Genomic DNA, 24,121 nt, shown 5'->3' on the forward strand with positions numbered 1-24,121 from the left:
AATTGTCCATGTGCGTACTATTAGATTAATTGTGTAGATTATTACAAAAACAAAATATATTATGTCTATCGCAGATGTTAGTGGTTATCTATCTATATATACAATTATAATACATTCAACGGGCGATGTGTATCTCGGACAGATCCATTTCTAGAACCATTTAATTCATTTAATTTATAGGTAGATAATATAATATTAGATGAAAATGCTGGACAATTATTGTGTATTTCACAGTTTGAAAGGTGTCTTTGAATAGGTACCCACTACTCTTGGTGTAGTCGGAAATACGCCTACTTTTCCTCCAATTTTACTAGCTCAATGGAAAATCTCAGTGAATATTTCTTCATTTCTTATACTTTGTATTTTTTGCACAGTTAATTTGACTAATTCCATAGCTGTTATTAAATCTAAATTTTGCGTTAGAAAAAGTTTGGAGATAGAGTGTGTTTATTACAAGAATGTTATCCATTATACTTACAGTATTATAAAAGAAAAAGTACCACTACATAAAAATTTATACAAAAAATGAGCAACTTTGTCCTTTTTTTCCATAAGTTAGGTAGCGGGTTTTCATAGCATGTATATAAAATTGTATTTTCAAATTAATTAATTATTTTCGTCTGAAATTTCGGGGGGGGGGGGCTTGATTAAAAGTTTAGTCTTACTATACAATATGTATCTAGACCTAATTCAAAATGTACAAAGAGAATGATCACCACCAATATCCTGTATTTTGTTTAAACGCATTCAGTATTCGAAAACTATTTTCGTTTATTTATGGAATACTTTTATAATACATTCATTGATTAAAAATATTTTAAAATTTTTTTATGGAAATTAAACCTAACCCGAAATAACCTATCTTACAATACAGCCTATTTGAATTTTATTATATTTTTAGTTACGAATTATTAATATTTACTTTAATTTTAGTAGTTATTTGTTAATAAATATAATAGTAATTTGTAAACATCTAATTTTTATGAATTTTAAAAATGAGATTGTTGGAAGTAAATATAATTTGTACAACTTTCAATAAAAGAGAGTTTAGTGATGTCATTAATCACAAGCTGATGAAATACATATTAGTATCATATTATTTTAATCTCAATATAGGTTTTGCATAAGCTAATCGAATAATAATATAATATGACATTATTTTTACAGCCATTGTTTACCGCGAAACAATCGTTCTTGTTTTAATTTTATCATGTATATATCTCAATTCTAATTTTAATTTCTAGCTGTTTTACAATTCAAAAATTTCAGTTAAAAATATTTAACCAAACGGATTTTACTATAATATTACGTATGGGGATTGCCAGTTTGAGTATGGCTTGTCCGAAGGTCATATGTTATTACTTTATTAGAAATGTTTTGTGTACAAAAGATCAGGTTTCGAAATAAAAAGATATAAAAAAAAAAAAAATCAAATAAACTAGATTAAATTAATTTGATACAATAATTTATATAAGTAAATCAAATGAATAAGCAACACACATAGAACATATCGAATAAAGCTACTGTGGTTTCGGGTGATTCTATAATCAGCGATTTTCATGGTTTTTTTTTTTTTAAACCTATTGCGGTCGGTAAAACCTAGGACACTTTCAGGTATTCGTACTTTCACATGCATTTTACCAAAATCGGTTGATGTATAGACCTCTTCAAAGTGATGACGTCAAATACTATATATCCGACCATTCTGACCGGTTCAAATGAGTGGCAAAAACTGTGCGTGGGAATGCACGGGGATGATAAAATCTATAGTTGATATATACAAATTGGTTGCTTAAAGTATATTTAAGTGCCTTTTTTTGTAAGCCTTGTTGCTTATTATACTTATAGTTTATATTGTTTGAAATTACATGACACGAGTTTTATGTTAACAGGGGTGCTTTTTCTGAAGTCCGATTGGCTGTGAGCAAGGAACGTCCAAACGAAATGTATGCCGTTAAGATCATCGACAAAAAAGCGTTGAAGGGCAAAGAGGACTCTCTGGACAACGAAATCAAAGTATTGAGAAGGTAAGTTATAATAATATAATATGCAATAAACGTATGTGTTCCGCCTCATATATTATATCATATATATATATATATTATGTAGGGCTTCCGTAATTATTTTTTTTCAATTTATATTTTTCATCCATCCGGCACGCGCGTCGCGATACAAAAAGAGGGTATATAATCCATCAAGTATACTGTTTATATTATTACTATAATATAGGTGAACGCAGCGTTATATTAATATTATTATGTGAAGCACGCCCAGCGGGGTGTCAATAATAATTCGTCGTCGTGCGCTCAGTCGGCGAACGGGTTATTTTACGAAATTGGATATTTGCATTTTTGTATACTCGTAATAAATTACTACGACATTTTAGTAATAGCGATAGCAGTAAGAAGTTAATTCACTTAATTAACACCGACGTTGAGCGTGGACTTTTAAAAATATATTTGACTAAACATATTTTTTTTTCATATTATTAGGTATTGTGTGTATTTATAGGTTCAGATCAATATTCCGTCATACTATAATATTATATCCGTAGACGACAGGTTGTTAGTAACACAATAACTTCGATCTTGTTTTATGATTTGTAGCTTTCTTACTAGAATTGATTATCAATTATTATAGTATTTCATTAACTAGCTAAATATTATGATTGATCACAGAAATTAATAATTACACTGCGATGTTATAGAATGATTCATCATGTATGACCATATTATATCCATTATTCATTAATACTGTGTATTTATTCGAATTTTTATACCTGGAATTTGTAAATATACTATAAGTACTTGGATTTTTAGTGCCATTTAATGAATTAAATTAATTTTTTTAAAACAAAAAACATACTTTTATCATAAGCACATGCATTTTTCTTTTTTTTTATTTGAAATTGTATAATGTATTCAAGTCGAAATTTGATTTAGTGATTTTCATGTTACTTATTTAACTATAATGAGGCTATGAAGATTTAAAAATTATTGTTTACTAATATTAATATATCATTATTATGTGATTCGTAAATAGTAGAAGTAAGATAATAATATTAATAATAGATTCAATATTTAAGGTATTACATATATTTTACATTTTCCTAAAACTTTTTTTAAGATCATTATAGTATAATAGTATATACATTTTAATACGAGTTACTCAACATTTTTCGTTATTATTTTGATTTAGAAAAATAAATAAATTTTTATAATCACTGAACGGACTCTCCTTAAATTGTATTATAAAATCTAAATAATTAAAAATATGGTCAATAAGTATACTAAAAATGTCCAAAAATAAAAATTTGATTCGATATTACAAGAAAAAATAGAGGTGAGCAAACTTTATAAATGTTTATTCATATAATATTATGTCGGACTTAAATATCGTACATGGACATGTCCTATATATATATATAGACAACTGAACGGTTAGAAAAAAATTTGATCAATTTTGATTACTGTGTTTAAAACGTGACAAATATACAAATACATATTATTACAAAAAAAAATATATATATAATTGGCCCGACTACAAAGCTATACTATATGGGTTCGTTTTTTTTTTTTTTTACTAAAATATTAATACCACATACCAATGAATACACAAAATGTATAATAAATAATATTTCGTATGTATATTATTATTTAAAAAGTTTAAAAATAGGAGTGATTAGCAATCGACTGAATACTATTATTGTATTGAACAATTTATATTTTTTGTAACAATTTTAACATTATAACAAAATATTTATACTGCATATATGGGTTTTTAACGAGCTTTAGTTAGTATACTGCATCCTCTGACCACCTACCATTATATACTATAATTACATTTAACTATATTTTTTTATAACGTAATAAAAAATTATTTATAGTAAATACCAATTTTTCGAATTTTCTAAAAAAAAAGCGAATAAGTATATGAAATTATGAAACGTTTAATAAATACGATTTCGATTATTTTTATTGTTTCATTTGCAACTATGTTCCATGTAACTTATACGGTACCTCTTGCTATGGATATCACAATAATTTGTATGGTATTTTTGATACGAAACAAATAGTCTTAGAAATATTAATTAGATAACAATGACTGAAGATGGCAGACTACATGTCAAGATATTCTACATACGACAGGCTGCTACAGGCCTTATACTTAACTCTTATAATTATATTTTTTAGTCAAATAGTAGAATATTTTAGTCAAATAAAATAAAGTTATTTTTAAATTATTTTTTTTTACTCTCTTTTTCAACAATCAATACGCAATATAGATGATGATGAATAAAATAAAAAAAAATGGAACAATGAAAACTTATTTTTAAAGGTAATTGAAGTTTTGCGAGGTAGACTTAAAAACTTAAACTGAACGTGACTTTTGGTGGATTGGATTGTTTCCAGTAGATGTAGTCGAAATGTTAGCCCTCTATCACCCCCCTTCCATCTCTTAAACAAATTTTGGAGCTTACTTCGCATTTTTTAAGTAAAATAGAAGCTCGAGATTAAATGAAAATTAACAGACATCGAAAAAAACAAGTGTATGCATATATTTAATATCACTTTTTTGTCAGCACTACAAATATTCAATAAAATGTGTTTCTATTTTTATTTTTCTGGTTAGATATTATATATATATATATATATTTATATATGATGTATTTATTATAATATATAATTATTTATGAATTTATGCAGTATTATGCTATTTTAACGATAAATTAATTAACGTTCCAATCACTCAAGTAAAATGTTGCCGAGATTGCTGTATATTTTGTTCTCACGAATTCCCCGTACTCGTCAACAAAAAACCCACATATTATGTTCATACATTGTGTAACACGGAAGACTGATATCCTAACAGATTTAATTTTTTTTTTTTTTTGTGAATTTAGGTGATTGAAACAAATTTTAGATTTTTAGATTTTTATTTAAATACTAAAATAATTCATTTTGTATTTTTAATACTTAAACATTTAATATAAAATACGTCACTAACTTTATGTGTATAATTTCATCATCGTCATTTAAATAAAATTGTATTCAGATAATTATTTTGATAATATTTTATTCAAATAAAAAATTATCCGAAAGATTATTTTAAAATTATACAAATAAAAAATGATTTGACTTTTATTCAAATATGGTTATTTGAATAATTTTTGGTAATTTTATTTTAATGAACGTATGGTTGGTATTTTTGTAATCAAAATATCACGTATTAAAAAACAATAATTGGCAAATAGTAACACAAAAATCTATTTTATCCTTAAAATTATTAATTTTGAACCATAAACTATTATTATAGGTATTTTGCATTCCGTATTGATTTTCAAACGAGTGTTAATTTAATGGATAATATCATGTTCAAATTTATAATTAGTTTATTATTTGGCCATTTTCGTACCAGAATTGGATATTTTTCTTTTGCTATTTTTGCGAAAAACCCGTTTCTGGGAGGGGTTAGTGGTCTGAGCCGACTTGGGGAGAGATGAGTCAATCGCATTAAGTGCGTTCGTTTTAGTATAATACATAATATATTATATATAGTTAAACGAAATTAAAGCTACTCCGCGTGTACAGTGTTCATTGATCAAAGTGGATTAATACGAGTTAAGTTGTTAGTTAATTCATATTTGGACATATATATATATATTTATATGTGTGTGTACATAAACTATTTCCGATCGAAATACGATTTTAATTGGAGGACTTTGTCGACGTTTCTGCCAGACCGGGTATTAGCTCGTAGCCAATGGGCTTCGGCAGTAGTTAAAGCAGATTACTCGTACTTACACATATATAACGCATAAAATAATTTCATAAATTCGCTTCGAACGGTTTCGAGACTATATGTACGTTACTTAAATAATTATTATATTTCATTTAAACGAGATCGCCGTATACACGACACCATACCTTTACTATATAATACTGAGAATTACGCACCGTATTAGGTTATTATGTAACGAACTATATGAAACTCACTAGTATAATATATTTTCTATCACAATGAGACGGGTACGCCACTCGCCTATTATTAATGATTACTTAATATAATGTTATAATAGTAATAATGGACGATAAATAAAAACTTTTTTTCGTCACCTTTTATTTTTGTTTACACGATTTTTCATAATTTTTTTTTAAACAAGTATATTACAAGTTATTAGTACAAATACCTATAATTTTATAAACAAGTGAAAAGAATCTCTTTACTTGTAAGTTAAAACTATTTTGTAAATTTCTGTAACATGAGTTTAAGAGGAATAATAAATTGTTTTACAAAGAACAAAAACGATTGTGTATTGCTACTTAAACATATTTTAGACTTTGAAATAATACCTAACCGTTTTAACTCAGTGATAATTTTTTAGACTACACATTTTACAGTTATTAAATTTAAAAAAATAAAGGAAAATTTTTGAATTAATAAAAATTAACGTCGTTGGCAATGATTAAACCCAAATCAATCCATTTTTACCCCTATCCTCTAATCGAGCTTTGATCATTTAATATTTAATCTTATACAATAATTGTACATATCAATAATATGAATAATCATTTATTAATTAACAAATAATAACAGTTGACGTAGGAACGAAAAAACATTCCCCTTTGATGGAACAAAAATATGAAATACAATGGGTTTCATTATTTGAGTGTGCGATGACATTATAAGTAAAACAAACTAATTTTCTTTTCAATAAAATGTTCCTCATTGAATAATAATAATAATATAGTTGGACAAATTAATATATCTTTTATTTATTTTTTTTATAAAAACTCGTTGAATATAACGGTATAGTGGAAGTAGCATACGCGAACTCCGTGTGTGGGTGTAAAATAATGGCACCCACACAATTTAACAGAGTGGACTCTAACCTTATTTATTTTAAAAGTGGCTGGGATGGTATAGTCATTAGATTTAATTGCACGAACCTGTATTGAAGTGGTGGATGGTATACTTGAAAAAAAAACTTCAATAATATATGTTTGAAAATCTCCGAAAAAGCTACCACTGCAGAGTATAAACTTTGGACTCGAGTGGGTTGTGACTGAAACTTGTAGATCTGGAGATGCGCCAACATATACCCGTAGTTATGAAGTATTGAAAGATCGAGGGATCAGGATAATAATAAATAATAGTGATAATTTATAAAACAAAATGCCAAAAATAAAGAAAAATGCAAAGAATCAAAATTTATTAATAAAAAAAATAAATATAACTTAAATACTTGGTTGCATTTATTCTAAATATTCAAATACTTTGATTTTTTTTTTAATAACCTTTTAAGAATGGTTTGCAAACATTCAAAAAATAAACGATAATGACTAATTTTTATCTGCTAAAATGTAGTTTTAAAAAAAATTAACATTTAAGCATCCGCATTGCCCCGAAATACTCTAACTTTAAATGTTAAACCATATTATTTGCTTTTTTTAACAAGCTTTAAAGCATTATTAGTATCAGTAATACTTTAATAAGATATGGTCGGGATTTTTCGTTGTACATACTATTTAATTTAAAACTACTACTTGTAAATATATTCAAGTGCAGTAAAATTATCCCCATTGATTTTTTTTCATATTGAAATTTACCCTCAACATATTCAAGTTATCTCAAACAGAAAAACATTAGTAACTGTGAAAATATTCCTAAAAAAATAACATTATAGACATTGTTGTATTGATCAATAAGGTAAATAATATTAACTCTCTTATACATAGAATTAAAAATTATGAAATTATGAAAATTATGAAGTTTATACTATTTCTCTATGTTTAATACAAATTTAGATAAATATAATTTATTTTTGTCATAGCGCTCCGCAATATTTATAAATACATTAAAATTCACTGAAAGTGCTTAATTTAATTGTGTCAATTTAATAAAAGCAAGAATATAAAATAAATTATGAAAATAAAAATAAAAAATAAATCGAAAGTTTCGAGTAATTTTATTTAAAGTGTCAAAGTTACCTTTAACTAGTATACTATTATTAGTATAATACGATTAAATAATACACTAATATAATACAGGGATCTGATGATTTTAATTTATTAATATTATTAAATCTAAAAACATTTTTTTTGTTTAATTTTTAAAGTTGTCCAAGTATAATAATTATTAATCTTTTTTTATTATTATTGGCGGAAATGGATGTTTTTTCACTTTTTTAATACTCAATTTTTTAAAACCGTATTTCTATTAAATGCGTTTATTAATTCAGATATAGCAAAAGTTATATACAAAGAAACATAATACTACGTATGTTATACGAATTCATGTATAATTTTGGCGTAACTATATCAGATTTCACCAACAATACGTTATTGAAGTCATATCGTTTAAATGCTCAATTATTCCACAAATAATTTAAATTGTTGTATTATTATTCCTCTTTAAACAACCCGATATCATAACTTAAGAACTTATATTCAATGATTTCGACTTCGCGCATCAAACACTTAGACATGAGTTATAAGAAAAATGTTTTTCCTTAATAATAAAATATTAATATAATTCTGCTGAATAATCGTTGACATGAAACTTATCTGTACAACGCGTGTAGTGATTGATCAATTTATTTTCTTCTTCCTAGAAATTACTGTGATATAACATAATATTATACTCTCTTCAGACGAATAATAATATCGTATAATACCCAAATACAGTGTAATCCATAAACTATCACATTTCTCCAATCAATTTTATGTTTAAAAATATATTTTTCCTATATATATTTTTAAACGGTTAACTTCATTTATCGTAGTGATTTTTAGGTTTTTAAATTTCAAAATAATTTAAATTGTCTTAACATTTTTTAATCATTTATTACTCTGCTCATCTAAACTTTTAACGCTATTATCAATAAAAATTATGTATTTGAAATTTATTACGTATATATTAAAATGTTAAACACAATATTCCATTTTTAATCGTGAAATTCAAATTTATAAAAAAGGTATATATTTAAAAAAAGCTATTAGTAGTCGGTTAAATGCATCATTTATACATGATTATAATGATATTATATTATACGTAATTTGATTGATGAAAATGCATTCCATAACAATTATTTTCCTTCGTGGCTTACAGAATGACGATAAATGATATTATATTTTCACTTAATTGTATAATTTACATTACCACTCAAGGATATTGGAAATACTAAATAAGAACAACGTTAACGATAATTGGATAATAATTGTGAAGGATTTCGAAGTTTATTCCCAAATATAAACTTTTTATTACAATTCAAAATCAAGTGTTTATTCTATGCAAAAGTGATTCTTGAGATTCTTCTGTTTTACTTCCGGTAACTAGTACATAATACGTACAGGAAGTGCGAAAGTGCTGTACAGAAATACAGAAAACGTAAAGAATTTCTTATGCGTTGTTGACAATCTATATTTCGTTATTGTTTAGAAAATATATATATATTTCAAAAACTTGGGAGTACACAAGGCAAACGTCTGTAGATGATCGAATATTTGTTATTTATTTTGAGACTTCAAAGTTTTTGTAACGTTCCAGGAAATTCGAATGGCTAATAATAAAGATAATCACTTTTATTTTGTATAGCACTAATCGTATAAATCGTTTAATGACATTAAAAAACCAGCGTAAAATATATAGGTTGTCGTAATAATAGTATGAAGTGTTATAATAAATGAAACAACAATAATTTAAACCATGATAAATCCGTATACATTTTTATTATAAACACAAATAATTAATAATTATTAACAATCACTTAATATTTACAAATAATATAAATATCATGTCAGACTGAATTCTTAATTACTCGTCATATATTTTTGAATTAAGAGGGTGTCACACCCGCATGTGTTGTTTACCTGTCTCTGTCTTACAAGCATGTAACATAGCAAATTTACGCTCAGCAGATCACATTTAGCTCCGTTAGTTTGAAAATGAGAGTGAATTGAACTATTATGAAAATGTATGGCAAGAACATTATTTGTGTTGTTTGTTGGTTTTTTTACGAAAGTTTAATTGTTTAGCAAGTAATAAGTATAAAATATATCTTAAATTAAAAATGCTCATAACTCACTTAAAAACTGAATAATCGTAAAAACCAACATACAAACACAGATAATGTTCTTACCATCGAGTTTCATAATAGATCAATTAACTCTAATTTTTAAATTAACGGAAATAAACGTCATCTGCTAAGCGTAAATTTGCCATGTTGTGCACTTCTAAGACAGAGACAATACATACGGATGTTGCATTTTCTTTATAACAAGACTATAACAAATTTAGTACGTTAAAAACTGTGGTCACAAAAATTTTTCTTGTGAAACATGTCGATCGAGTCTGCCGCCACCTCCTCGTCAGTAGAAAATGTTTTCCACCTATGTACTTCTTCAGGAAAGTGAACAAATGGTAATCTGAAGGCACCAGGTCGGGGAATACGGAGGGCGGTTCAAAACATCCCGTCCAAAAAATTGCTCACGATATTGGCTGTTTGGGGTCTGATGATGTCGTGCAGCAGGCAGACTCCTCTTGTTAACAGACCCCTCCTTTTATTTTAAATAGCTCCCCTCAATTTTTTTAGAGTTTTACAATATCTTGCTGCTTTGATGGTCTCCCCCTGAGGTAAATATTCAATCGCTATGATGCCCTTGTGGTCCCCAAAACACTGATGCCGTGATTTTTTTGACTGAAATGGTGGTTTTGAACTTTTTGGTTGAGGGTGAACTGGTGTGACGCTAGTGTTCGGACTGTCTCTTGGTTTCAGGCGTATAGTATACAACCCAAGTTTCATATCCAGTAACAATAGACTTGAGAAAATTATCACCCACCAGTTTATAGCGTTCCAAAGAGGTAATGAATGACAGCGCGAATTTCGGACTTGGCGGCAAACTCGATCAACATGTTTCACAAGAAAAATTCTTGTGACCATAGTTTTTAACGTACTGAACTTGTTATGGTCTTGATATGAAGAAGAGAAGTAAAGCTATATAGCAGTGTAGCGAACATAGTAAAAAAATATTCTCTGCGGTCGTGAGAGCCTTAGTACTCTTACTTTCTGGATATACTTCGTAATAACTCATAAATATTTTAATTTGAACAAATTTCAAATTATTTTCTATTATTTAAGATATTTTATTAGTTGAACGATGTGGTGTTGTACTCTATGATATTATTATAGTCGTGTAACTCTATATTATGCTTTATGGTGCTAAATATCAAACAATCCAAACAATAATAACAATGTATCTCTATTATTGCAATGAATTCATCTATTTTGTTATTATAACTTTTCGGTCGACCAATAGTGCTAATTTTGGCACATTTTGCTTGTTGACATTTCTTTTGTTCTCTATAATTTTCAAAAATCCATTATTTTTCAACTGTCATTTGATGCGTTGGTTTTTTTTTGTCTACTTATATATATTCATGTTTTATACTTATCTAAATGCCAGATAATTTATTTTTGAGAATTAGGCATATTTTATTCAAAAAATTAATTAACTTAAAAAAAAATTATGTTACAAAATAGAATACCAAAATATGCAATCCAACTCTGAAAATTTAATATTTAATATTCGAATCTTATGAGTAAAATAATAGAACTACTTCTATTCATTTTTCATATATTTAAAAGTCTATGGTAATAATGGCTGCATGCATACCTTCGCGTACCTATTATTAAAATTTCAACAGATAGCTCAAAAAGAGTTAAAACATTTGCATATTATATTATACACGGAAAGAACAAATATAAATTTAGAGAAAATTTCAAGCATATATCTATTTAATATTTATACATGAGTATATCAGTTTTTGACTCAAAAAAAATAATAAAATCTATTTTGTCAAAAACTGATTTTGCGTAAAATATTCTGTTTTTCTCAATTATTAAGGAAATTATGTTAATTTTTTACCCCATAAGACCAATTAGACTCGCTTTCTTACCACAGCACAGATAAGCAGATAATTGAACTGTATTTTTCAACTATAGAAAAATCTTGGTACACACAAAACACATTATATATCACTTGTTTCGCTTGGAATCTAAAATTTCATTTTACGATGTAAACTGCAATATTACGTTCAAAATGTATAGTATTGTTTATAATATTAATAGTCAATATATAATATGAAAAAATCAGATAGTACTGTGATAAAACGATACACACTCAATAATAATCAAATTGTTGATACATTTTCGTAATCTTTGTTTGAACCGTTGTCTAGAATACTTGTATAGTTGTTCATAAAAACACAGAAAAAGCAGTCTAGCCAAAATTTAAACTTTTTTTCTAACTAAATCCGAAATCGGATGAATTTAGGTCATAAATCTGTTGCTATCTACGCTTAAGTACAATTGTATCACTATAGTCGGTGAAAAAGAAACGGTATTCATTTTTTATTGAAACGTTAAGACTCGCGACATTTTCCAATTACGATGGTGAATTCATTTATTTTTTACCATTCAAACTTCTTGGAACTAAAATGGTAATAGACATTTGTCATCTGAACGTAACTCTTGTAAATTTATTTGTATCGTTTAGAGAGAATTTATTATTCGAAATAAAAGAAAAGTTTAGAAGTCTGCATGTACTTCTTAAATCATGATCGCAGCCTACTAATCAATAATATCATACACGATATCATATAGTAATTCATGTAGCATTTCATTCATGGTTATTCACAATATCTTGATATATAAGTTAAATCCACAGAATTATAAATTCGAATTGACCCACAGGAAAACCTAATCTGACTCTCCGCCAATGTTTTTAGCGAATTATTCATGTGCTTTGTGCAGTGTCCATATAATTATATAGCGTTTATTCTACAGTTTATATCTTCTACGTTGATTAGTGTAAAATTATTTCATTTCATCGTGAACTGCGAAGTACCATTGATTTATTAAATTTTTTCAATCACTAAGCATATTGAATACTTATCTTCGACCCCGAGTGTATTAATATATATAAATTTAATACTCGAATTGTTATCTTAATAATATCAACGATTTTTAAAATTTAAGAACGTCACATAACTATAGAGTATAATATTAAAATGTATGCTTGGTCGTCGCTATATTACGTGAATTATTGAACTGCCATCTGGTTTCATTCTACGTAACGTGTGTGATGATAATAATACACGTTTGTCAAAACGACTTTTGTCTGGGTGAAAATATAAAACATTAAAATATTATAATGATACGTCTGTCATATTTCAAAATGACAGTCGTGGTATATCTGTTTCCATTCGACGTAAATACTCACTCATAACCTGAGGCCATCGGATCTACGTGTAGTTTTCCAGGAAATCTAGATAATTTCAGCCTTCAGATTTTCTTTTATTTCCAAAAATGCAATCGCGCTGATCGATTTCAAAATATAAATATAAATATTCTTTAAAATATTTATTGATCGGATATTGCGTCGTTCTACAGCGTTATTGAATCATTATAATATATAATAATACATATTGTTATTTCTACCATACATTATTCGTTTGTAAAATAAATAGTTTATTTTTATTTTTGTGTAAATTTGTATAAAATAAATATTTTTAATATCGTTTAGTTAATTCATTTGATCATCGTGACTTATTTGCGAGTGTTTATACTAATTTTAGTTGATGCATTTTGTTTTACTATTTATTAACGGTCATAATATCATTCTTATAACTTATTAGATTTTTTTGATTATATTACCTAAATATTTCTCCATACATTAAATTTATACATTTAATTCAAAAATATAATAATATTTATGTATTACAAACATATTTAATATATTAATTATTTTTAATTTATTAAATTACACCAAACTATCTAACTGTCAACCTTTTTAGTTTATCATACGCGCACTGGTGCAAAAGATGTGTACTATAGGTTAGGTAGTCTAAAACATTTGGCGTGATTGACAAACAACCCTTATATACAATATGTTACGCCAACGAATTTATTGTACACCCTATCACTATGATACACTGACCGCAGTTTTTAATAACTTAAATTACGGTCGGAAAAATAATCTATTCTTTGGAGCTTTAATTAAAAAGATTAAAAAAGTGATCGATATTTAAAAACTTTTGAACGTTTCATGTTCTTCTATCTAACATAAATATGAAGCGTAGAAACAAATTTTTTATATTTTGTTAAATGTATTTTTGATATTTTAAAATTATTTAAGTTTGAAAAATATACTATATAATATATATGGGTATAATATTATACTTATTTTAAAAAAAAAAACATATATATACTAAAAAAACAAAATGACAAATTTTACTAAATCAAATATAATTGTATTGTCTTTGGGGTATTCCTTGCATAGTTAAATGTAATCAATATGTCAGGTAATTAATCCATATTTATCCCTCGGTTTAATCTTTTTTTAGTCTACAAATAACTAAATTTTTTTGTGTGCTGTATAGCACGGTATTGTAAAATACGGTAAAATATTTTCATTTCTGTGTGATTTTATATGAATTATCTTATGTAGGATGAAGGCACCTATTAAACATACTGCTACTCGTTCATTCTGTCGAGTGTCATATTTACACCGAGCATAAAGAATGATTTAACGGTGTCGCCAACGATTTCACCCCGCCAACCATAAACCCTCTCTTGACAAAACATGAAAGTCCATCAACACGTCCTCAGCACACCTCTATGTACATATTTTTATACGTGTTTAGTATCACGCACCATTTTTTTTTTCCTTTTAATGACGGCCTAGTTTTTGAGCACCTCCGTCTCTCAAAATCATAAATCAAACAGTCGGTTGGTGGTTCGCTAATATTAGAGTACATTGTCGGATGAATATAAGTTCACATATAATACATGGCAGGTAAAAATCATCATACACAAGTTTTACACGAAAAAATTTACTCGTACGCGAGGTTCAACACGAAAAAAAAAACTTAAATTATGTTATTTCTTGAGTCCAAAAATATATTCTTATGCAAAAAAAGCAAAATATTGATAGAAAAAAATAATTTTTCTCACTTTAATCGCATTTTTAACTGAAATCTTAAATGTAGTTTGCAAATTTAAAATGTATTTATTTTGTGTTGCATAAAAAACCTCTTTAATCCAGTTTTTAACAAGTAATAACGACAAGAACCAAAATTAAACTCTTACATAAATAACCTATTTTCTTGGGAAAATAATGATATAATCTCTTACATTGGCCTACTTATTAGATGACACAAATTTGGAATGTCCAAAAAGCTCGTTCATAAGTGGAAAACAATGTAACTTACATTACAGGTTTACGCATGAAAATATTTTAAAAACATTAACACAATACTTATAAAATAATATTTAGTAAGTATAATAATTTGAATTTCAATTTGCATGATTTAATTAATTGCAAATACGTATCAGAGGTTGTTATGCATTGTGTATTCCGTATGAGATATAAGAATACGACATTGGTATCGAAAATTTAATAATAAACAAATATTTCTTCCTCTCTCCTCTCTCAATATATAAATTAATAAAGTGCTTATCGCGTCCATATTAGTGGTATGGTTATTTCCGTATAAATTTACTGTTTTTTTTTTTTTTTTTTATTTGAATAACTGATTTGATATTGAATATTATTCAATAATGTATCATTATTACAAAAACTAATATTCTAATAAAAAAAAATAATAAGACTATCATAGAAATTATTTTTTCTTCAAACTTTCGTTTTAATAAAAGCTTGTATTATAGGATTAAATACTTTAATGGCTATGTAAGAGATAACATACTTTTGTAAAAGTTTATTTATTTATCATTCGCCACAACGAGTACTAAAATCTAGAAAATTAATTAGGTACCTACCTAGTTGTGGTAATATGATTTATGTTACATAACAAACTTGTATGGTTGTAAAGAAAGTAATGAATTCAATCTTATCGCTATATTAATTAGTATTTTATACGTTTAGGTATTTTTTGTAAATGTCAGATATTTCGTATGAAAAAGATTTTCGATCTCACTGGTTGAGCTGCGAGCTGAATACTCACTGAGTTGAGTGTTTATGACATATCATCACATGGTCATCCCAATTAAATTATATCATGATATTAAATTACATCGATATCACCGATATGGTGTAGGACAGTGATGGTAAATCATATATTTGTCGATGACCTAAAGTCAAAACAACCACTATCAAAAATTCTGTACAAAAAAAAAGAAAAGAGAAAGAAAGAATTATATAATAAATATACGTCGTATAAAATTGGACGCTAAAAATGACCTAAAAACTTTAAAAATGGTTACAATTACAAACTTTTAGTTTCTAGATACTTTTTCTAATATATCAAAGTAAATAGTAAATTTTATCTTGTTTATAGACTTGAAACGCTATATATCACTGATACGTAATACAGAATTGTCGTTTTATTATAATTCAATCGAATTGTATTATATTTATACATTCTAGGATTTATAGATAAATTACTCAAACGAGCTCATCATTATACGTTTTATTATTAAGTAATATTGCAATCCATTAGCTCGCATTAAGATAGAAACTTCTTATTATTGTACTTAATAAGTACTACTTATAGATGATTACATTTAATATTGTTTCTTTAATTTTAAAATTATCAATCTGTTGCACTATGTAATGAATGCAATTTTATTAATTTAATACGGAACGCACAAAGTTTAATAAATAAGAAATAGGAAATTACTACGACTGATTGTCAATATTTATTATTACCTATTATTATTTTTAAAGTTCATAATTTTTTCATTAATGTCCTATAATGGGAAAATAATTCAAAACAAACTAACACTGTTGAAATACAAAAACGTATTTAATTCTTTTAATGTATTTCTAAGAAAAACAATTATGCCAGTATTGCACATAGCATCAAAAGTTGTTGGGATATAATGCAAACATTATTACAGTTATGTGTCGTAATTAGGACAGTGATGCATATGCATTTCTGATATTATGCGATAAAATTACATGAAAAACCTAACGCCTAACTAAGATAACTAAACAGACAGTATATTGTATAATGGTTAATAAATTAATATTATATCGACTATATATTATATACTGACATTATGTTAGTTTAGAAAGTACAAGAACATTTCTGTAGTAGTTACTATAATAATTTAAAAATGATAATAAAAAAATAATCATAAATAAATTAGTATTTTCGTAAAATAGATTTTTAACTTGTTTAACAATTAATTAGTTAAAACAAAATTAATATGTACAAAATACAATTTCTTAAAAATGAGTAAGGACTCATTATACTTAGGATGATAAAAATTTTATTAACTATTTATTATACGATGTAATACCAATTCAACTTTAAATGTTTTATAAGAAAAAAAAAACAAAACAAAAAACACAATACAAATTGATACAAAAAAACATTTAAATTGATTTGAAAAACATATTTATGAATTTATTTATTTTAACCATTTTGTTGTTGGTTGCTAGTCACTTATTTAATATGATACAGTTTGCAAGGAAGTTTTTAAATTATTATTTTAATTAAAATGTAAAAAAAAACTACGAAACTTTATTAACTTAGTACCTAAGTTTAAATAATTTTGTTTAAAAAAAATTAGATTTAAATTTAAAAAGTCCACTGGAAATGAGTCTTCTTTACGCTTGGCAGTTTTTTTAGTATTAATTAAACTGGAAAATAAGGTATAATATAGCCAGACTGGTGTACACTATTACTTTTTTTTTTTGAATTAATTTCACTTTATGACTTTACCTGTGAGTTTTAGAGCTACGTCAAACAATTAAAATTATATCGCATACAAGAAAACGCGAGATGAAATAAACCATCGTTAAGTCATTATCCTTAAGACATTCGAGGTAGGTATTACATACAAGAGTAGAAAACAATTAAATTTTCGTCCCACTCTCACGCTGCTCATATCTGTGAATATGTGGTATAATTATGGTTTATGATAATATTATAAATATCCATCATTTTTTCATATATTTCGATTGGAATGATAAGTGTAACGTTTAATGTTTTACAACACTACAAAAATAACATTTAAATACATACCTATAGTGAACACTGAAAACCGAAGAAGAAGAACGTATCATATGAATATAAACAAAATGCATTAATTTTTTAAGTTGGCCCAGACAGAAAAATAAAAATCAAATACTGTAAATTTATTTTACGTGACAAATTCGTATTGTATTACTAATTCGTCTTGAACTACTATAGCAAAAAATGCAAATATTTCCTAAAATCTTTACTCGCTTCGCTAACACATCCAGATAAATAGTAGATACATAATATAATCTATTTAACCTGAAACTATATTTGCAGATAAGTGCACATTGCCAGTGCATATTTTTTAGTATATGTACCAAATATACCACCATAAAAGAAGTGGTTTTTAGTGTTCACTAAAAAGAAATCAAAAATATATTTGTCACTTTTTTCACTTACTTTAATAAATATTAACTTTCACATAAAGGTCACCTCTATTTCATTCTCACCTTCACTGTCTAGTGTCATCGTCTGTCATCGCCATCTATAAACAGACAGAGCATAATATGATTTTAATGTGACTTTAATAATTTTTTATAACCACCGATGACGGCGTAGAATAAAATAACAATGAATAAGCTAACCGATGATTGCCGTGAGTAAATACCCCAAATTATATTATTAAGATAATATATTATTGATATTGTTCACGGATAGGATATTAGATTTATATTATTTATTTTTGTCGTCATTATCGTTAATCATTTTTGTTAAGTGTGATCGTCATTTTCATAATATTTTATTTGACCTTCTGTCAATAATCTGCAGTAGACGGCTATTCAGACCCAAACCACTAATACATAGTATTCGATATATCTGTAAGAAATGCAACAGTGAATTCGAGTAAAAACGATAAAAAAAAAACAACACTATAATGACTTAGAATCTGACATAGCTAAACTATAAACACTTTTTAGAAAAAAAAAGCAATAGGCCAAAATTGCTAAGATTTAAGATACAATACATAATTTATCTATTAATAAACGTCCTTAAAATACGTATCTTTTAAATATTATCGAAGGTATGCTATCTCTATAGCCATTTTTCTTATATCTGCTTCTGATAATGACGCAATTTGTATCAAAATACTAGTGCTCATGTAGACTTTATATGTATGTAGTTATTATCATCAATATTAAACTAAAAACTTTTTTTCTTTTTTTTTTATTTGGTATAAACAATCTAAACAGTTTAGTACAATGAGCTTATGTGATAAGAGTAACAACAGAAAAAAAAAACAAAAACATTACGTGATAGATATGATTTAAGCAGCCACACATTAGTGGCTCTTGACTTAATGATTAATTTTTTTTTTTTTATATAATTTAGTTTTATTGTATGAAAAAGTTAAACATTAAAGTTTTGTAGTAGATCGCGGCACCACTTCCTTTTTAACCTTCGGGTAGGATGCTCTATATATATATATACAAAAATATGTTACCGATAACAATACTCAGACCAATAGGTACTTAGTCAGTTTTCGAAATGCTGTTATTATGGTTTATGTGTATAAAACAAACTCTACTGTAACTCTCGTAATTTATAAATATTATTTAATTGAACCCCCGGCCAGCACTCACTCAAATAGTTCTGATTTTGTTTTTAATTTTAAATATTGTAAACTTTCGTTTATTTTATTTATTTATTTTTAAAGAAAAAAAATATAACTATAGTGTGGTGAATAAAGTAACATGGAGAGCGTTTAAAATCATACCCAATTTGCTACACCAAAACATATAAATCAAAAAAATAAAACCCTAAAACGCAAATATTATTGCATTACATTATTTTCATTTTTTTTCTGGATTTTTATTATTTTAGACACAATCCAATCCAATTTTATAAAAATATTATAATTAAAACTTTAAACTTAGTGCGCAAGAAAGTATTTTGTACAATCCAGTATACTTAATACGGTGCATTGTACCGCACTTCGTCTGGTACAACATCGATATCGCGTGGATACATATTACGCTATGATATTATTAACACTGCACTGCACGATTCCATTACAAACGTGCCAAAAATATCTCAAAAACTTTTTTTACACTATATTAAACGAACGAAACGAAATTAAAAACTTCGACGTCAGTCCGGTCTCAGACTCTGAAAACGAAGCGTTCTTCGATTGCCTACATACATTGTTATTTTTTTTTTTTTGTCTTTCGGTAAACCACTATACGGTTCGCTCGCACGAGCGAAGTTGAAGTCTTCAACCCCGAAAATACGCATGGTTTATTATTATTATTATTATTTTTTAAGTGGTTTTTTTGCCCTATCCGAGAACATTTCAAACAGCTCGGCAGAACGGAAACAAACGTAAGTCATAATCATAAATAATTTAACAATAAATTATGGTTGCCGTGACACTGCTGGTTGTTACATATTTACGTTATTATAATAATAATCTTTGCCCTCTCCTGTCGTATATTTATTCGAATTCTGCAATGTCCGTTGTTTGTATTCATATACGAACGTATAATAAGTGCAATACTGCTACGTAATTTTTACTATTTTTTTTTCCCCGGAGAATGCGCACAAAACTACAGAGATGGTCTGAAAACCTTTTTAATTTTGTTAAAATGATTTGTTTAGAACACAAAAAAAAAAATAAACAACAAGCGAATAAATCTAATACATAATTTTATTAGAAATACATGCACGACTAAACACATACATTGTATTCAGGACCATAAAAAAATCTCTTAGTACGATGTGTTTTCATTGTTATATGAAGCGCAGGGACGTTAAAACCGTAAATGAAACTGTCAACAAATACGCGAGTTGCAGTGTAGTACGATGTCGTTTGTGTTGTACGAACGGCGATATGAATTTCCCACGTCTACGTGCAGAATTGTTTGTTTTAATCAATCGATTTTCATCACGTCGGTGGATAACGAAAAACACTTTTCTTTTCGGAAAATGATATATATATATATATATATATATATATTATTATTATATATTTGGCATTCTCCGTTGTAAGATTATTTCATCTGTCAACGTATATGCTCAGTGTGTTTTTTTGAAAAATCGGATATTAAAAATCAAATTTAAAAACCATGACAATTGCAGTAGCCATGCTGTCGTGAATAATTATTTTGACAAAATAATATATCACAAAATATAATTTAAGCCATAAGATCTGAATATAATATTTGTTTTGAATTAAATCATATAACGTTGCTTTGATCACTAAACAGAAAATGTTGATAATGTCAATCACACAAAAAATGAATAATAAATAATAAATGAATAACAACTAATATATTTAATCTTGATTTCGCTCAATCAGACAATTTGTAGGCACACCTCGAAAATGCGCACAGAGAATATATAATTAAACCAAACCCTCAGCATTCATACAACGCTTAACATTATTAAGGTTCTACTGATTACTATTATTGTGAATGCCAATTTTTCGCATTTCTCTTGGTATTCACTGTAACTTTTGATTTGAACATCAATCGAGACTAGTATCGATTTTCTCGATACTAGTCTCAGCATCATAATTTATATTGTAACGTCCTTGATTTTAAATATTCGACAAAATTAATATTACAAACGATTTTTTGGTTTTTTTTCTTTTTGGAATATTGCATTTCGGCTGATAATAATATTCTGGTTTCATTTCATATAGTTTTTCACTATGATTTATATCTGAATTTTTAAACACAATTATTTTTATTTTTTAATTTTCGTAATTTAGTTTTGAGTCGCGTTAAAAGTTTTCTACGAACGTTAATCTTTTTGATTTAAAACTAAGATAGATACTTACTGCCCTTCTGACGGTTACAAAACTTTAGAGCGGGAGAGGTTCGCTTAAACAAAAAAGTTATCGTACAGAATATTCCAAGTATCATTTTGAGAGTGAACACCGTTGCTATTCGTTAACCGCTACTCCGCCAAACGTTAACCATCGTGGGTTCACATTTCCATAGATATTTGTCTGTATATATTTCTTTATCATTAATAATATATATCACTTTAATGCATTACTTACATTTTATTTCCAACAACCATCGCGTATTTCGATATTAATATTATGTTAATATATGCGCTGTACCAACACGCAAAACGATAGCAATAACTCGATCTTGAGGTGCGGTAAATCGAAATAATTATTCCTAAACGCTTGCAAGTGCGTTACTCGAATTCTACATAAGTGCCTACCTTGATGAGTTATGTCTTCTATTGGTATATGGAGTGCATAGAGCACGAGCATATTTTGTAAAGCGTTATTGTACGTATAAGATGATCATTCTAACACAAATCTGATAAACAAAAACGATATAATATTTTATTATAATCATTTAATTTAATATATTATTATTATATGCACAATATATACTCATTTGATAACAATAATGAAATATAAAATAATATATATTAATTTTTTTTTAAATTATGACAACTATTTTTTATAATGATAAAATTTTTTTATTATTATTTTGCATGGTTATACTGGACGTCATTATAAACAATTTCTACTGTTAAATGATATTATGGTAGAATTTACCAATAGTTTCGGCTATTAAAATACTATTTTCAATGACATGACTGACACAAACATGGCCGTAATGTACAGGCATACCGGCGACGACAGCACGTTGATCGGAATCTCGATGACGACGATAGCGGCGGAAATATTATGCTTAGATCTTACCATATAGATATCGCGACATGCTGAAATATGGTATTGAATTTATCGAAGTGTCGTTAGTTTATCGACGGCGGTGGTCATCTAGCGGATCGGTTTGTCAGCTGCGGCTAGTTAGCGGATATTTTCGACGTCGTCTTCGGGAGAGGTGGATGTATACTAAGATGATAAGACATTGTGATCGTAATCATTGTACGTATGTCGTGGGCAGCCACCTCAAAGTACTTGAACGATGCCGCGTGTAACGGATACACAAAGTCGCCGTGTACACAATTTTTCCATTAAAATAATAATGATAATTCATAGAAGTAAAAAAAAAAATAACGTTGTCCGGGTACTTCGATTCAATGGCTGCGATTGTACCATAAACGTATTATGATAATATTGTCATCATGCCAGCCAAGAAAACCCGTTCTTTCGGTTAGAATTAGAAACAAACATATACGACACATGTCAAATCGACGACAGAAAACAAATGTCACTGGCCCTTGTACATGAATCTATTGAAATGAATATTTTTTTTTTGTCGTTGCAATCGATGTTATCAGTTGTATAAAACTACTTAGACTCAATTCGCATATAATTAAAATGTACGTACGTCGTACAACATGCAAACAGTTTTATAGTTATTTCTTTTAACATTGACTTGATCAACACCTCAAAATACCATTTTAAAATTTAATATTGTGATAATAATATAATAACATTATTAGTAAGGTCCAGATTTTAATGCAAAATGCATTATTTTTTTAGAAGTTCCTGAAAATACTTTATAAATACAAAATTAATTTAATGTATCAAGGAATTGAAAACAAACTTTTATTTTGAATTTTAAAGAGTTTTGGCGTTTTTAGTACATTTTTTTTTTATGATTCTTAGATCGTTTTATTAATGTTTAGTATATATTTATATAATACTATATGCATTTTAGATATAAATTAATTGATAATTCCAAATGTCAACTTGAGAAATTTTATTCCGACAATTTATCATTTTTCAATCGTCCTATTCGTTCTATTAATTATGATTATATCATTGTTCAATGCAAATATTGCAATTTGACTAGTAAAATCGTTTAACGTAAAATTCAACATAAACCTAATTATAAATTGTAATATACTTAAACTGATATTTTCAGCAACAAATACTCAAAATCAACGCATATTTATACTTAAAAAAAAAATAACTTAACTTAAGTTAGTAAATTGATTTTTGATTTCTACATCATAAATCCTAACGGAGTTAAAAATGTATTTATATTTGGTTAAAAAATAATTAAAACATAATATAATGCGAATTATGAAATCCATTTAGCGTTTTAGGAATTCTGAGAAGGTGGCTTTCATTGTTATCTGGGGAATGTTTGGTCCTATTTATTTTGCAGTGTATTGTAAATCTGTTAATTTAAGC

At 26.9% G+C, this 24,121-nt stretch overlaps 1 protein-coding gene across 4 annotated transcripts in view; it reads left to right on the forward strand.

Annotated features, from left to right (window-relative positions):
- Positions 1 to 24,121, forward strand: part of LOC113559447 (calcium/calmodulin-dependent protein kinase type 1) — a 340,687-nt gene that overhangs the window by 197,153 nt on the left and 119,413 nt on the right. For all 4 annotated transcript variants that reach the window (XM_026965283.1, XM_026965284.1, XM_026965282.1 and 1 more), the window contains exon 2: positions 1,893 to 2,027. In XM_026965283.1, coding sequence (XP_026821084.1) covers positions 1,893 to 2,027 — 135 coding nt within the window. The remainder of the gene's footprint in view (positions 1 to 1,892; positions 2,028 to 24,121) is intronic.

Source organism: Rhopalosiphum maidis, chromosome 3, assembly GCF_003676215.2.
Source record: "Rhopalosiphum maidis isolate BTI-1 chromosome 3, ASM367621v3, whole genome shotgun sequence".
In the NCBI taxonomy this organism is placed as follows: domain Eukaryota; kingdom Metazoa; phylum Arthropoda; class Insecta; order Hemiptera; family Aphididae; genus Rhopalosiphum; species Rhopalosiphum maidis.